The 17244-nt window shown below is 39.1% G+C and overlaps 1 protein-coding gene across 1 annotated transcript; it reads right to left on the reverse strand.

The window, feature by feature from the left end:
* Positions 1-10449: 10449 nt before the first annotated feature.
* Positions 10450-15911, reverse strand: LOC123757279 (rhodopsin-like). The gene is made up of 2 exons (XM_045740830.2): positions 15773-15911; positions 10450-11710 (listed from the first exon to the last, which is right to left on the reverse strand). Exon 2 carries the CDS (start codon positions 11708-11710, stop codon positions 10577-10579), a length of 1134 nt encoding a protein of 377 aa, XP_045596786.1. The 5' UTR covers positions 15773-15911; the 3' UTR covers positions 10450-10576.
* Positions 15912-17244: the final 1333 nt, after the last annotated feature.

Raw genomic sequence — 17244 nt, forward strand, 5'->3', positions numbered from 1 at the left:
ATACCACACAAGTGCATGTAGTTTGAAAAATTCTTGTCTAGAGTCCCTAGAGCGACTCTAGCCTAATCTAGAAAACTAGAAACACTAGCTGAGGAAATTTTCATTTCCTCACAGCGTGTATGGCCTACGCGTAGCTGCGTAAGACAAACGTCAAGTCATTAAACACAGAAATTACAATAGCGTGATGCATCAAATGAACAAATCCACAATATATAGTCGATTAAGGCAGCGTCTGGAATCCTCTCGGACGTAGGGTTCGAACCCTCGTCACGGCCCTTGTGGATTTGTTTAAACGTTAAGTATTCAGGAGTGGAGACGTTACCATGGCTGTGGGTCTCATCAGAATGGAGGTTGCCACGAGGCAACCCAAACATCTGAAAATGAAGAACCGACGACGTTTCGGTCTGTCTTGTACCATTATTAGTGTAACTGAAAAAGTGGAAGAGACAAACAATATTTTGTATTTGTATATATATATATATGTCGTACCTAGTAGCCAGAACGCACTTCTCGGCCTACTATGCAAGGCCAAATTTGCCTAATAAGCCAAGTTTTCCTGAATTAATATATTTTCTCTAATTTTTTTTCTTATGAAATGATAAAGCTATCCATTTCATTATGTATGAGGTCAATTTTTTTTTATTGGAGTTAAAATTAACGTAGATATATGACCGAACCTAACCAACCCTACCTAACCTAACCTAACCTATCTTCATAGGTTAGGTTAGGTTAGGTAGCCGAAAAAGTTAGGTTAGGTTAGGTTAGGTAGGTTAGGTAGTCGAAAAACAATTAATTCATGAAAACTTGGCTTATTAGGCAAATCGGGCCTTGCATAGCAGGCTGAGAAGTGCGTTCTGGCTATTTGGTACGACATATATATATATATATATATATATATATATATATATATATATATATATATATATATATATATATATATATATATATATATATATATATATATATATATATATATATATATATATATATATGTCGTACCTAGTAGCCAGAACGTACTTCTCAGCCTACTATGCAAGGCCCGATTTGCCTAATAAGCCTAGTTTTCATGAATTTATTGTTTTTCGACTACCTAACCTACCTAACCTAACCTAACCTAACTTTTTCGGCTACCTAACCTAACCTAACCTATAAAGATAGGTTAGGTTAGGTTAGGTAGGGTTGGTTAGGTTCGGTCATATATCTACGTTAATTTTAACTCAATTAAAAAAAAATGACCTCATACATAATGAAATGGGTAGCTTTACCAGTTCATAAGAAAAAAATGAAAGAAAATCTATTAATTCAGGAAAACTTGGCTTATTAGGCAAATCGGGCCTTGCATAGTAGGCTGAGAAGTGAGTTCTGGCTACTAGGTACGACATATATATATATATATATATATATATATATATATATATATATATATATATATATATATATATATATATATATATATATATATATATATATATTTTTTAAATATGGAAGGGAGTACCACCTCTAGCTGGAAGAAGGGGGACCCATAGCCTCGGAGGAAACCACGCATAACGCATTAGAGGGAATGTTTAGATCCCCTCCAATACAGTTTCTGTGTGCTTTTCTCCTACCACCCCCTTCCTTTTTTACTTTTTGTGCTTTATTATGCATTTGATGGTTACAAGATATACATGGGTTGATACAAAAATAATAATGCAAAAAGGTGCTTAAAGGTTATGGATCTCTTGAAAAACACAATAATGGGAAACATTGATGAATGTCACAGACGGGTTCGATCATTGTTGCAAGTCAAACACTTCTTCGAATTCCTCTGAAGTTGGACTAGTGCCCAAGACGCAACAGGCATTTCCCCTCTGAATCGCAACACTGAGGCGCTGGAACAAGAAACTTTTTGCTCTCTGGTCTTTTGTAGCGCTGATCAATTTGTCCCCCAATTCCTTCAGGAACTTCAATGCACATTTTCCCCACGAACCGAGGATCTCCGAGCCGATCGGAACAAAGCTGTAGCAGTGTGCTAGACCTCTGTATTTAATAATTTTCTGCGATTCCCTGAAAGAAGCAGCACCACCGCTTTCACGTGTGCTGTAGTGGAGGTAGGTACTGGCCAGTGTGGCAGCGCACGTGTAGTCCCATACCACTTGCTTACCATCCTTCCAAGGTAGCAAGGTGACCCCATCAGGGCGCTTCTGAGGGTCGTTAGGTCTGGATAAGTGTGGTTCTCTTTGTGCCGGGCAGCGGGCTGTGGCGAGGCTCCTCTTGATGATGTCGTTGACTTCTTCATGTCTTGCAATTTTACCCTGTGATTTACGACATACCAGACCATGACGACCATATTGGTCTGCCATCGCAGTTCCGCAGATGCACCTATGTTCGGTGAGGATGGGGGCGGCAAGGCGAAGGGCAACTCCAATGCGGAGAGCGTCATGTCTGAGGCGAGTTCGCAGGGCTGCATTGGGCACAGCAAATAAAAAATCCCCGGCGTGGGGTGCTGTTAGGAGGCGGGCTTTGTTTTCAGCATCAGCGTTGTCAATCATTGCTGTGACAGTCTTTTCCATTATGGGGCTATCCCAGTGGGCCTGCTTGTGGTCTTTTGGGACTTGTGGTCGGGGTTGAGGGTGTGCAATGGTGTCCCACTGTCTGGCTGCTTCGATGAACGTTTGATCATGAGTTCCCGCTGTCTCTCTCATACGCTCTGGTAGGATCTGCCCTACCGATTCGTTGGCTGCTGTACATGAGGATAAGAATGCTGGAAGTGCTACCTCAGTTGCTTTTCGTATGCCTATCCCTCCAAATCTCACTGGTAGTGTTGCTTGGTCCCACTGACTGTCATCTAAATCTAGGTTGAGCGCCTTCCTGAATATTGACCTGAGGAGCTCATCATATTTATTTAGAAGTGGGTTGCCAAAAGTTGGTGCACACCTTAAGAAGCATGTTAGCCTGGGCAAGGTAAGGCACTTTGTGAGAAGGTAGAGGGCATCGTGGGAGTCCAAGTCCCCAATTCTCTCTTCCATCCTCTTTAGGTCTCTAAACTTTTCGTCAAGGATTGCAGCAATGGCATTGTGGCCCAGAGGTGCTCCGAGTAGTGTGCTGTCGGTAGGTTTAACGACTGAGGCTTCTGGTAGAACTGATTTCACTGCTCTTATGATTACTTCACTGGATGCAATAATTTCGCACTTGGAGGGGTTAAGAACGAGACCCATGGACTCTCCCCGTGTCTTCACCAGCTGTAGGTCTTCTAGCAGGGAATCTTGTGTGCCTGCCAGAGTGCCATCATCCAGGAACCAGATGTTGAGCTCGCTGGACAGTCTGGTTGTAATTTCTCGAACCGCTATGCAAAAGAGGAACGGTGCAAGTGGGTCACCCTGTTGAATTCCCTCTGCTGAGGTGACTTCATGTTTGCCAAACAGGAGGGTTGAGTCTTTGCTGTAGCCTGCTGACACAAACGGGAGAATGCTTGGGCAATGTTCCTGGACTGCAGTGAGGATTGCTTCCATTTTGACCGAGTTGAAAGCGTTTATATATAAATATATATATATATATATATATATATATATATATATATATATATATATATATATATATATATATATATATATATATATATATATATATATATATATATATATATATCTAGTCGCGTCAGACTAGAAATAAAAATGAATTTTGGAGAATTGATCTTTGAATTACCATCAACAGTGAAAAGAAACGTAAGGAAGATCGAGAAAATTCGTGTTAGAATTATTAATCTTACTTTTTCGGTCATATTTAATAATGTATGTCTACAGGAAAGACTGCTACCAAAATATACTAATATATATATATATATATATATATATATATATATATATATATATATATATATATATATATATATGTATATATATATATATATATATATATATATATATATATATATATATATATATATATATATATATATATATATATATATATATATATATATATATATATATATATATATATATATATATATGACAGTGTCAGATCACGGAGGAAAATTGAAACAGGAATTTCCTTAAGTACTTTCGTATATTAATACATCTTCAGAAGGAGTGGTTTTACATGTCGAGTACTGGACATAAATAGGCAGGAGAGAATTGTGGAGTGAGGTGAGGTACAATACGTGGACACTGCAGAGGGCTTATTGGCCCATCCGATGCAGCAACCACACACAGGCCCACACATGGATAATTATAGCATAAAATAGTAAATATTTACAATGAATTAGTGAGACAAATGTGTTCCAATGATCCTACTTAAATCGCCCTTTAATTGTTCTATTAAAAATGGATCTAAGTTATATAAACCGCTGTTATATAAACACGGACGAATTTGTAGCCAAACTTAATGACCAAGTCACCTCTATAAAATTTACTATGGAGACTGAAAATGATAAATGTTTGCCATTCCTAGATGTACTTATTCATAGGGAAGATTTTTCACTAAAGTTTAGTGTCTACAGAAAACCTACGAATAATTTATCTTATGTTCATTATTTCTCAGGGCATAGATACAATGTGAAAAAATCAATTTTTTCTTCTATGTATCTAAGAGCTCTTCGAGTTGTTAGTTCAGAATTCTTAGATGAAGAGTTTAAGGATATTGATTCTATTGGTCTCAAGCTCTGTTATCCACTGAGTTTTTTGAAAGTTTGCCGTAGCAAAGCACGTCGTACATATTATAACAATATATGCAGTGAGAAAATTCGCCCAAAGAATGTGTTATGTTTACCATATTTTTCTGGGTTTGATAATATGGTCAAGGCCTTAAAACTTTTTTATATACATGTATTGTTTAACTACGAAAATACTGTTGGTAAACTATTAGTTAGAAATAGCCCTCGTAGTGATAATTGTGTCATTTATAAAATACCTTGTAAAGACCGTAATAGGTTCTATGTTGGGCAAACATCTAAAGATTTGAAATGTAGAATTTCGTAACATAAATACTCTGTAAGACATGGCCAATTGTCTAATGCTTTGTTTGTTCATTTGTCAGAAAATTCTCACCAAATTAATTGGGAGATGGCTTCTTTAATAACGAATTGTAAAAGCACTTATAACAGGAACATAATTGAATCTGCTTTAATACAGATTACAAAATCATGTAATTTGAATATTTGTAGTGGTTTATATAATTTAGATCTACTTTTGATAGATCAGTTAAAGGGCGATTTGAATAGGATCATTGATACACATTTATCTCACTAATTCATTGTTAATATTTACTAACTTATGCTATTATTATCCATGTGTGGGCCTATTGATGCAGCTCTTATTTTATGGGCCCATAAACCATTAGTGGGTATAAATAGGAGCTGCCTCGTATGTGCCAATAAGCCTTCTTCAGTTCTTGTTGTTGTTGTTGTTAAAGATTTAGCTACTCAGGATGAAGTGTCCATGTAGCACGAACTATGGTGAGCCCGTAAATCGACTTGAGAATGGTCCAGGACGGACCGAAACGTCGTCGTCCCTTCACCTTCTAGTGTGTGGTCTGGTCATTAACTTCAGTTCTTATGCAGCTCTTATTTTATATCCACCTAATTCCCATTCATATATTTGTCATTGTACCTCACTTCACTTCACCTCTCTTTCCTGCCTATATTTGTCCAAAACTTATTGACTTGCAAATCATTCCTTCTGAAGATGTATTAATATACGAAAGTACTTAAGTAAATTCCTGTTTCAATTCTTCCTCCGTGGGAAGAATTGAATTGAAGAAGAATTGTGAAGAATTCTGCCCTATTTTTCATATATACAAGCGTTCTTATATTCTTGTACAGCCACTAGCATGCATAGCGTTTTGGGGAGTTCCTTAATCCTAATATTCTCAGGAATACGACCACCCCAAATCGTTTAACAACAACCGATTCATTGCTGGGTGAACAGAGGCTAAAGTTAAGGATTGGCGCCAAGTAAATCCTTCCCGGCCAGAATATGAACCCAGGCCAAACTGCTCGCGAAACGCCAGGCGAGTGTGTTACTACTGCGCCACTGGGACTGCTAAGGTAATATAAGGTAATAAAGTGAGGTGAAAGAGAGAAATGAATATGAATATATACTATGAATATCTCTCTCAGCTGTTTGTCTTTTGACTGTTGGCAATTGGATTAAAAGTCTAACAAACTTCCAATTGTTTTAACAGTCAGCTGTGGTTATGTTGGAGAATTAGAAGAATGTGAAGATGTTTAGAGAATGTGAAGAATTAGAGAATACTAAACGCGTTTTCGACTCAATTCGCCTTCATCAGGGCAAAATAGAGAATGAAGAAGGACACTGTTGTTTTTTCTAAGTTTGAGTCTTGCTGCTTGTTACGGACCCGAGTCCAGCGTCGGAGCACGGAGCAGTGACGACAACGCCATCTGTGAGTCCGCTCCCGAAACCCACTCCAAATGGACGACGCCATCTAGTGATGACGAGAGACGCCGGCAATACGTGCTGGATTCCCGTCTTAATTGGCTCATGGAATAGCCGCTGCTGACCTCTGGTGAGGTGGCGCTTAGACAGCAACACCATTTATAGAGTGAAGAGGTGGACGTTTGTGTCTAAGCTTGTAAGTGAGGTTCCCTAGAGCGTCCCAGCATTAATGACGTATCTGATTGCAGAGTCGACCTGGGACTGCTGTGTTGGACGATGGATCAGTCTACCCGAGGCAGCCAAGGCCTCTTCACCAGTCTGCTTTGAGGAAGCTGTGAGTCACCCCCGGACGAACTCTGTTGAGAGTAATAGCCTGCCTGAGGCGTGGCAGTGTCGGGAATCGCCTTATCCCGGGTTGGCTGGTGGAAGAGACCACCCACTGGGGTGCTGTATGAGGAGAGTGACCAGCGAGTCACACGAGGCTCCTGGCTAGGGCACGCAACCCTAAGTATCGGTCGTGGAGTGGCCTACACAGCGGAGCTGATCGGTACCTGCCAGCTACAGGGAGCCGGTCGGCCGAGCGGACAGCACGCTGTACTTGTGATCCTGTGGCCCTGGGTTCGATCCCAGGCGCCGGCGAGAAACAATGGGCAGAGTTTCTTTCACCCTATGCCTCTGTTAGCAGTAAAATAGGTACCTGGGTGTTAGTCAGCTGTCACGGGCTGCTTCCTGGGGGTGGAGGCCTGGTTGAGGACCGGGCCGCGGGGACACTAAAAAGCCCCGAAATCATCTCGAGAAGATCATCTCAAGATAAGATACAGGCTGGATTGTGGTTGAAGGCCTCCACGACGAAACACCCAGTGGGACTGTGATTTGGCTGGCCTGTGGCCAGGGTAGATTCGTCATAGTCATAGTGGATTCATCGTGGGCCACGGAAGAAGGAACCAGGGCTATCCAGAGTGAGCATCGTTGAGCATCCAGTGTCTTCGGAGGAAGACGCAACTGTACATAAGTGTAGTAATAATCCCCGCGTGTGACTGTTATTTATTTATATATGGTGGTGGTAAATATATCGGAAAAACTGGAACATTTGTATCCCTCCCCCTTTAATTTAACTTGTGTTACGGAACACACCCCTTGAAAGCCTCTACTAACTTGGGGCCGGATTCCTAAACTCTACTACCATCAGAGAAGAACCCGGTTGCATCCCAGTTGGGCCGTAATACTGCGAGTTGACAAGGCTGTGCTGTCATTGGAGTTCGGTGATGTGGCCTCCATGAGGAGCTCTTGTACGGAGTAGGGGAAGTATCGCGGCGATGGAACTCTTACTGAGATTTCCTCGTTTGAGGAGTCCGTGGCGTAGTCTGTTGTTGGTGGTTTTGGTCTCACAGCCTCAGGTTGAGGTTGGCTCTGGAGTCGATGAGTTGTGGTAGAAGTAAAAAATTATTTTTCGGCTAGGAGCTGACGTGGGTAATTGAGATATAGGTGGTGCTCCTTGCGAAGTGGGAAATTGTAGCCCAGGAGTTTTTTTTAGGTCCTCCGTACTTGCGAACAGTGCGACATCATTACCTTCCTGATTACTGTCATTGGGTGTGATATCGGCCCCGTCCTTGAGGATATTCAGAATGTAGCTTTTTTCCAAAAGTATGACCGTTTAAGGGGGTAGCCCTAACTTGTAAATGTTTGGGTCGCATTGTGTACTCTTTGCTACTCTACGGGTCGCAGTGGCAATGGATGTTTTGTGGGAAGGTTTCAGGCTCTCTGCTATGACTGATGTGTGTGGTGAATGAAGGTGTGTGTGGAAAGAAGGAAACATGGTAGGTAGACCCGCCAGGGCAGGTCACCTGACAACCAAGAATTGGGAATGAAACTACTTTATGGAAAAATAGGGTCGAAAAGGGGTAGGGAAGAATGATATCAGGGTAAATTTAAAATACATGTTTCTTTCTCTCATAGTGGAATCAACAAAACACTGGATAATAGCGTTTAAGTGCCGCTGGTTGGAATAAATACATAAATAAATAAACACAAGTTAAATGGATGCTACATTGTATTTACGTGCTATATTGAAGCTTTTATGGGGATCTAATTTGTACATGCCAGGGCTTGCATTAAGGCTTGTTCCATTGTTTGATCAGAGCAGACTCGGTCACATTTCGTTCAACGAACCATTATTTTTAACAATACATTTTGTCCCTCTGAAGTTGATAGAATGATCACATAAACTGGAATGTAAATACAATGCACTATAGTGCTGGGCTGTACGAATAGCATATGAATGTTGTTTTAAACGTGAGGAAAGAGATTTACCAGTCTGGCCGATGTAAACACGTGCCCACTCATTGTAAGGGATGGAGTACACACAACCTGCTTCAGACGGAGACGAGTTCTTAATTATAATGGACTTAACTGTATTATTATTTTTGAAAACTGGGTTAATATTAAGGGTTTTCAGAGCTGGGGCAAGTTTTTCTAGTCCATCAAAATAGGGTAAAACCAGCGAGTTTGTTAGCTTTGGTTTAGACTTGGAAGCATGTTTGTAGAACGGCTTATTTGTTTGTCCAAACGCGACATGCAAGAACCTTTTTCCCAATTTCATATATTTTCGTTATACTTTCACCAAAAATTCCTGGCTGCAAATTCTCAGGGCTCTGCCCACTTAACCTGATTATGATGATTCGAGTAATAATAAACGTCTGTTTATTATTACTCATTTGTTATTATTATTATTCATCTGTTCCATGTTCATTATTACCACCCCTGCACACCACCCCGGGAGAGAGTCCCACAGCTGACGACAACTGCGGACTCCCAGACGACGCTGACAGCGGTAGTCAACACAAAAAAAGCAGGAATACTGGCGACACAGGACGAAGACTCTTTCAGAAGAGCATGTGAATGATGAGGATCTCTCCGGCGTAGATGAGTATGGCTCCGAAGATGCAGTCTCGACGTCTCATCGGGTACGTGTGCCCATGTTTGAGGGCCACGATGCACCTGGCATTTTGGACACACCCACAGGTTGATACACCGCTGTCATAAATGGCCAGGCGATCACCCTCAACTTACCGCGGATATTAACGAGGATCTCCCACGACACCCTACACTGTCGCCTGTGGACACCCAGGCACAGACACGAAGACCAAAACAAGAAACCGAAGAACAGGAAAAAATAGAGCCCAGGGCTCCCTGAGATAGTGATGATGTAATGAAATATCAAACAAAGACTTCTGGCTGCTGCTCGGGCCTCTTGGCAACCCCCTCCCTCCCCTAGTGCTTTGTGCAGTGTGATTGATTCTGTTATCTATTCAAAAATCCTCGCCCTTGCTGGATTGAGCCCCGGCTCTACACTGCGACGCCGAAGCTGCGGACTATATTTCCCATTGTCCCCCTTTCCAGACCCCATTCATCCACAGATCTACAGTACCAGCTACTGGTACTGGTAATGGCTTCAATCAGCCTCCACCTACAGGCTCACCATAGCCCGTGCTACATGGAAATTTTGTTCCAGTAACTGAATATAAAACAACAACAATTCTCTCCCTTCACAATGGACTTGATAATGGTCGAGGACGGACCGAAACGTGGTCGTCTCTACATGTGGTGTGGGGTTTGGTCATCTTATCTTCAGCCACGTTATTGTGACTCATCGTCTGCTTATTGTTTATTTGTTATAATATTGAATTTAGTCGATGGAGAGAAGCTATTTGCATAAGACACTCAGTGTAGCCAGTATGAATCATTTGCTATCAGTCGGTGACGGTGAATAATTTTGTTTTCTTTAATATTTCAAGTCGAAAGTCAACTAATGCAGATAATGCCAGCATAACATCATCCAGTGAACTCATTTGTAATCTCTAATGTACAGCATGATTATCTCTGAACAGGTAAAGTATACAGTAAGGCATACAGCTTGTATTTTGGAAGTTTGTTTGAATAAAACTGTAATAAGTCAGAAGTTAAAGACGGCTTTAACATGGTTAGGCCATTTGTCTTTTTTCTTATTATGATAAAATTATTTGAATAAATTCACATATACACATGTTGGCAAGGAATTAAGAAAATAAATACCACATATGATGCTGGGTTTATTAGAATCTAGAAAATTGCTACATTTAGGGAATTACTTTAAATTACATTGTATGATATATAATATGCATACAGTCGTTGATCAGTTGAAGTACGGAGTTCCCCACAAAAGTCTAAGCACTTTCTGCCTTTTCTTCCGCTGAGCTGGTGGTAGTTGAGGCACTTTCGCTAACGTCATCACTTTCAGTTTTGCAAGAGAGACATGGCAGCTTCTTCTCCATGGCAGCGCGGTACTTGGGGTGGCTGATGGCATACACAATAGGGTTGTAGACAGCGTTGGCCTTGGCGAACACGTAGCCCCAGATGGTATAGACAGGAGACAGGTAGGACCTGGCGAACATGCCGACCCAGTTGATGAGGAGATAGGGAGTCCAAGCAATGAACCACAGAGCCACTGTCGTCATAGCAATCTTGGCCAGGCGGCACTCGGCAGAAGTCTTCTGTGCTTCTTCGTTCCTCAGGGACTTTATTCCCATCTTCTTGGCCTGATCACGCATACCTTTCTCGTGGGCAGCAACAGCCTTGATGATGAAAACGTAGCAATAGATGGTAATGGCGAGAGGGAGGAAATAGACCCATGTGGAGTAGACGTATAGGTAGCTGCGGGATAAAATGTCCTCAGACAGATAATCAGTACCACAGCCAGTAAGGTTGCCCTCGGGAACGTAGCGGTTCCAGCCGAAGAATGGTGCTATACACCAGGTAATAGATAATACCCATATTGTTAATATCCACAAAGATGCTTTCTTTGTACTAAGAGGCTCACCAGCCACTCCCTTAACAATGACATTATAGCGGTCAAAGGTGATGAACACCATCGTCCAGATGGATGCACAGCCGCACAAGTTTCCGAGGAAGGCATAAACTTGACAGAATGTGGGGCCAAGTGTCCATGTGTGATAGTAGCATGTGACCATCATGGGAGGGAACATAGTGAACATCATGAGGAAGTCGGACATGGCCAAGTTAACAACAAGGAGATTGGCAGGAGTGCGGAGAGATTTGGTGTTCATGAACACCCAGATGGTAACAAAGTTACCTGCCAGGCAGAGTATGCCGGTGAAGAGCATGAATATTAAAAGTAATGGATACATCATTGGGTTCATGGGGGGATATTGGTACCAGTGAGGATGAATCATGTGAAGGATGTCTTTAGGGGCCATGTCCACAACTGTGAAGTTCCCATAAGGGTTGGAGGATGGCAGGCCATAATCATCCATGGCAGGTTGGTTGCTCCAGGAAGACATCTGTAAAGACAATTGCTTTAGTAGTACGAGATAATATACACACACACACACACATATATATATATATATATATATATATATATATATATATATATATATATATATATATATATATATATATATATGTATGTATGTATGTATGTATGTATGTGTGTGTGTGTGTGTGTGTGTGTGTGTGTGTGTGTGTGTGTGTGTGTATTTTACACACACACTTTTTAATATTGATGGGGAGTACCACCTCTGGCTGGAAGAAGGGGGACCCTTATCATCGGAGGAAAGCACACATAACGCATTAGAAGGAATGTTTAGGTCTCCTCCAGTACAGTTCCTGTGTGCTTTTCTCCTACCACCCCTTCCTTGTGTGTCTTGTTGTACTTTATTAGATATTTAAAGGTTATAAGATGTACGTTGGTTGATACAGTGAGTGCTTAAAGGTTATTGATCTCTTGAAGCTCCTCCGCTTCCGGACAGGGACCGAGAATGCAACAGGCGTTTCCCCTCTGGATCGCCACACTGAGGCGCTGAAACAAGAAACTGGCAGCACTTGGATCTCTGGTGATGTCAATGAGCCTGGAACTAAATTCCTTAAAAAATCCCAAGACACTCCTACCACAGGGGCCGTGCGTCTCAGACGCTATGGGAACAAAGATGTATTGACCTTCCAATCGCCTGTTTTTGATTGATTTTGCTATTTCTCTGTGGTTAGCTGCCCCACTTGCTTAATCAGCACCGAAGTGCTGATTAATCAGCAATCAGCATTGTATGAATTTATGTATTAATTGAAACAACTAGAGACGCCAGTTTCAATTTTCAGCGCCTTAGTGTGGCGATCCAGAGAGGAAATGCACACTGTACCCATAGTTCCTGCCCGCCATCTGAGGAGTTGGAGGAATTCGACAGCCTGTGACAAGCAGTCATGTACCTTGTATGTAACCAATGTTGTAATCCTTTTTGTGTGATGAAGTTTTAAATAATAACATGACAAAATATAAGAAAAATAGTGGGTGGTAGAAGACAACATGTGAGTGTACGCGGGTGCCCCATATATATATATATATATATATATATATATATATATATATATATATATATATATATATATATATATATATATATATATATATATGTCGTACCTAGTAGCCAGAACTCACTTCTCAGCCTACTATTCAAGGCCCGATTTGCCTAATAAGCCAAGTTTTCCTGAATTAATATATTTGCTATAATTTTTTTCTTATGAAATCATAAAGCAACCCTTTTCTCTATGTATGAGGTCAATTTTGTTTTATTGTAGTTAAAATTAACGTAGATATATGACCGAACCTAACCAACCCTACCTAACCTAACCTAACCTATATTTATAGGTAAGGTTAGGTTAGGTAGCCAAAAAAAGCTAGGTTAGGTTAGGTTAGGTAGGTTAGGTAGACGAAAAAACATTAATTCATGAAAACTTGGCTTATTAGGCAAATCGGGCCTTGAATAGTAGGCTGAGAAGTGCGTTCTGGCTATTAGGTACGACATATATATATATATATTTATATATATATATATATTTATATATATATATATATATATATATATATATATATATATATATATATATATATATGGGGTATATACCCCATATATATATATATATATATATATATATATATATATATATATATATATATATATATATATATATATGGGGTATATACACACACACACACACACACACATATATATATATATATATATATATATATATATATATATATATATATATATATATATATATATATATATATATATATATATATATGGGGTATACACACACACACACACACACACACACACACACACACACACACACATATATATATATATATATATATATATATATATATATATATATATATATATATATATATATATATATATATATATATATATATATATCTAGAACACTTTCCCACCAGGAGACTCGAACACTAGCCAGCACAGAAGCCTCACAGCAACTGGCATAACAGGTATGCCTTTAACCTACTGCACCAAACTCAGACCCTTAAAAGAGATGGTAATTTCGGGGTATTTATATATATATATATATATATATATATATATATATATATATATATATATATATATATATATATATATATATATATATATATTAAATATAATATATGAACTATTGCTAAATTTTCTATATATTTTTACCGAACCATTAAAAATCACCTGAATGATAGAGACGTCACTTCACCTGACAAACAAAAGTTTCCCCTTAGTATCCCCCTTGACTCGATAAGTTATCTTCTTAAAATGAAATTGACCTTGAGACTTGTTGAAATTTGAAATTAATGATATAATGCTTTATTCTACATTTCATCTCTTAACAATCATTTATCATTAAAATTGGCCTGCATTTATGAGAATCAATATAATGTCCAGTGTGGCAATCATGAACATCACCAGGATTATGTTCATTACCTACTATAATGTCTCTCTTATGTCATACATGTGTTATGCTAAATTTTGACCTGTCTCGCTGATTTGCTTTTCCTGGACATTGGTTTCAGGGAAGAGAGTACTCACCTTTATTTGATTTTCCTCTTTACTTTGTTATGAACTTAAATTTGTTATCTTGTATCTATTCTCTTTTCTCTTTACTTTGTTCTGAACTTTAATTTATTAATGATATTCGTGTGTCTATAAGCTACCTTGCAAAGATTCAAGTTCTTCAATTTAACATTGTAGGGGAGCACGATACATCTTCTAAAGTCTTTGTGAGTGGTTGAACTGCTTAAAATAATTTTCTAGTTGAAAAGTGTCAGCAAACCAACGGGAATAATGAACCTTCTGTAAATACTATTTATTTTAGATATTTCTTTATCTATATATTCAGTATGATACTTCTGTATTTTCTCAGATTATATATATCTTTTCATTTGTTTATCATGGCATGCAAAATTGAGTTACATAGGGACTTGGTAAAGGTCTGGATAGTAGCATATAAGATATGGCACAAAGGAATTGTGTGCAAGATTTCGGAATAAGTCGTTGATTGAGATTTTGTCTCCTTGAAATTTAGTTAAGTTACCGAGAAGGTCAGAGGGCATGTGAACCCAGGGTAGTGTGATCAGGCCTCTTCTGAGGAGCAATTACTACAACCACATTCTTAACGTCATTCCAGAAACATGAGTCTAATTTTTTAAATTTCTCTGCACCCTTAAATTCACAGTAGACATGAAAGATTGTGTAAATCACATTAATAAAACTATCAAAGCCATTATACGCAGGGGACAATGTCGGAAAGTTACTATTGTCCAAGTAAAAACTGAAATAATGGTTAAGATAAAGCTAGCCATGAATAACATGATGCAAATCGCATCGATTAATATATCGTTATAAAGGGTGATGAAAATCCCTTCCTTACATAGCATATGAGAGATTGAATCTAAATGATCTTGGAAATTTGCATGCCTGCTGATGGTCGCTAATCATTTAGAATAATTAAATGCAAAGGCGTGTCTAATAATCTACAATTCGTGGAGTAATTTCCACTAACTTGAATTTCCTGTCATAAGACATACCTAAAGCTATTAGACAAAGTGTAAAATTGGGCCTCAAATGTAGTAAACATTAAATTTAATCCACCGACCAAATATCCTACATTCAGACTCTCCAGTACAGAAGAGTTGTGGCTGGTTTTTGTATATTTTACAATGTCCACAAAATGCGTCCTCAACACAATGTTGAGGACAACTCTCACTACAACTCTTTCCCTAAATAATAATTCGACCAAGCAAGAGGTGCAGTATGTCACATCTAGATACTTGTGTACTTTGCACAAACATTTCAGTTTTAACCCCTCGTTCCATCTAAAATATACCAAACTATTGAGCTTGTTTTGGTATTCAGTTGGTAAGCACAACATAGTTTCTGCAACAATTCAGACATCTCGCAAATGAATAGTAATAAACACAAAATTGTAACCAATATATTTAAAGAATACTCCTGGTTGTTACAGATATCTGTGTATAAAAAAGTGATGTTCAAGTTTTCAGCAACCAAGTAACTTACGTTTCAAGGAAGAGTCGAAGAACTTTCCGAGGAACTACTTCAATCTCTTTCGTGGTGCTGAGGCTCGGTGCTACGACAGACGACTTCTGCCAGGAGCTGACTAGACTCTGCCTTATATACACCCGTGGCTTCTCTGTTCCAGCAAGGAAAGGATTACAATATTTTTATGGCTGCTCGGAAGAAAAGACAGTCGAAGTTAAATGTATCAGTAGTATTATGGAGTTCAGTCTCAATTAGTGACCTAATAGTGCTTCCTCTTGGAATAAATATTGTTTTGTGCACTATTATCAAGGTAATTTGCGCAAATACATCACCACAGTTAAAACAAAAATCTATAATTGAATTTGTTCATGACTTATTTGTATTTAATATATAATTGCATATAATTAAACGCTTTCTATATCAAAACGTATTTGACACTACAAGTATTTTTTGTGATAGATTATAGTAATCATAATTGGTAGATGTAAACTAAGTAGTCTTGGAATATTAGCTTGGTTAGATACCATAGGTATGGAAGAAGGAAAAGTTAAGAGATTCGCAACGAGATGCACTGCCTAAAATGCTTAGTCAATATGTAATACCCAGAAATGCACTACCTAGCCTAATATGCAAGGACCAATTTGCCTAATAAGCATATTGATTTTCGTTCTTTTCAAATATTTCTTTCCAAAGTAGTTTATTCCCATTATCGTTAGTATATTAAGAACATAAATTACTGACGTAAGTTAGGCTAGGATAGGCTAGGTCAGGTTAGGTTAGGCTAGGTTACGTACGTTAAGTTAGGTTTGATAAAATTTCTTTTAGTTTTAACTAAAATAAAAAAAAAACAGTCTACGGGCTCACCATAACCCGTGCTACTTGGAACTTTTTGTTCCAAGTAGCGAATCTTAAACAACAACAAACTAAAATAAAAAAAGAATCAAGTCATATATTGTGTAACTGAAAGCTTTATCATGCCACAAGAAAAAAAATATGAAAAATAAAATATTTCAGGAAAATTTGACTTGTTAGGCCAACCCCCACCCAGAGCCCTACGAGACGACAACATTACACCACCCGCAGGTGACGCAAGACTAGACCCATAACTGTTAGTGAATCTGAGATCCACACCGCAGCATTTTTTCCACATGGGTCTGCAGGCGGTTTTGCGGAACTAAACCTCCAATACATCAAGCAAATGCTAAACCCTGCCTCGGCTACCAATGCCTTTTGTACAGTGACGGTGGTCGAGTGGTTAAGGAACCAGGTACGCCATGGTGCATAGTGCTCCTGGCCGTCTGGGTTCGAATCCTTCTGGAGTGTGGAGTTTTCAGTTGCATATTGGCTTGGGGATCATTCATGCTTGTTCGCATTTGTGTTGCTCATGTTGCCCCACAAAGTGAGGTGATTTGATGAAATGTCTATGCCCAAGCTTACCACCAAGTGCTGTCGGGTCCTTGGGGATATAGCCTCGCCTACCAATGACTTTT

The sequence above is a fragment of the Procambarus clarkii genome, chromosome 22 (genome assembly GCF_040958095.1).
Source record: "Procambarus clarkii isolate CNS0578487 chromosome 22, FALCON_Pclarkii_2.0, whole genome shotgun sequence".
Lineage (NCBI taxonomy): Eukaryota > Metazoa > Arthropoda > Malacostraca > Decapoda > Cambaridae > Procambarus > Procambarus clarkii.

Coding starts and splice junctions, on each gene's coding strand:
- LOC123757279 (XM_045740830.2), bottom strand. CDS start 11,710: ATGTCTTCCTGGAGCAACCAACCTGCCATGGATGATTATGGCCTGCCA.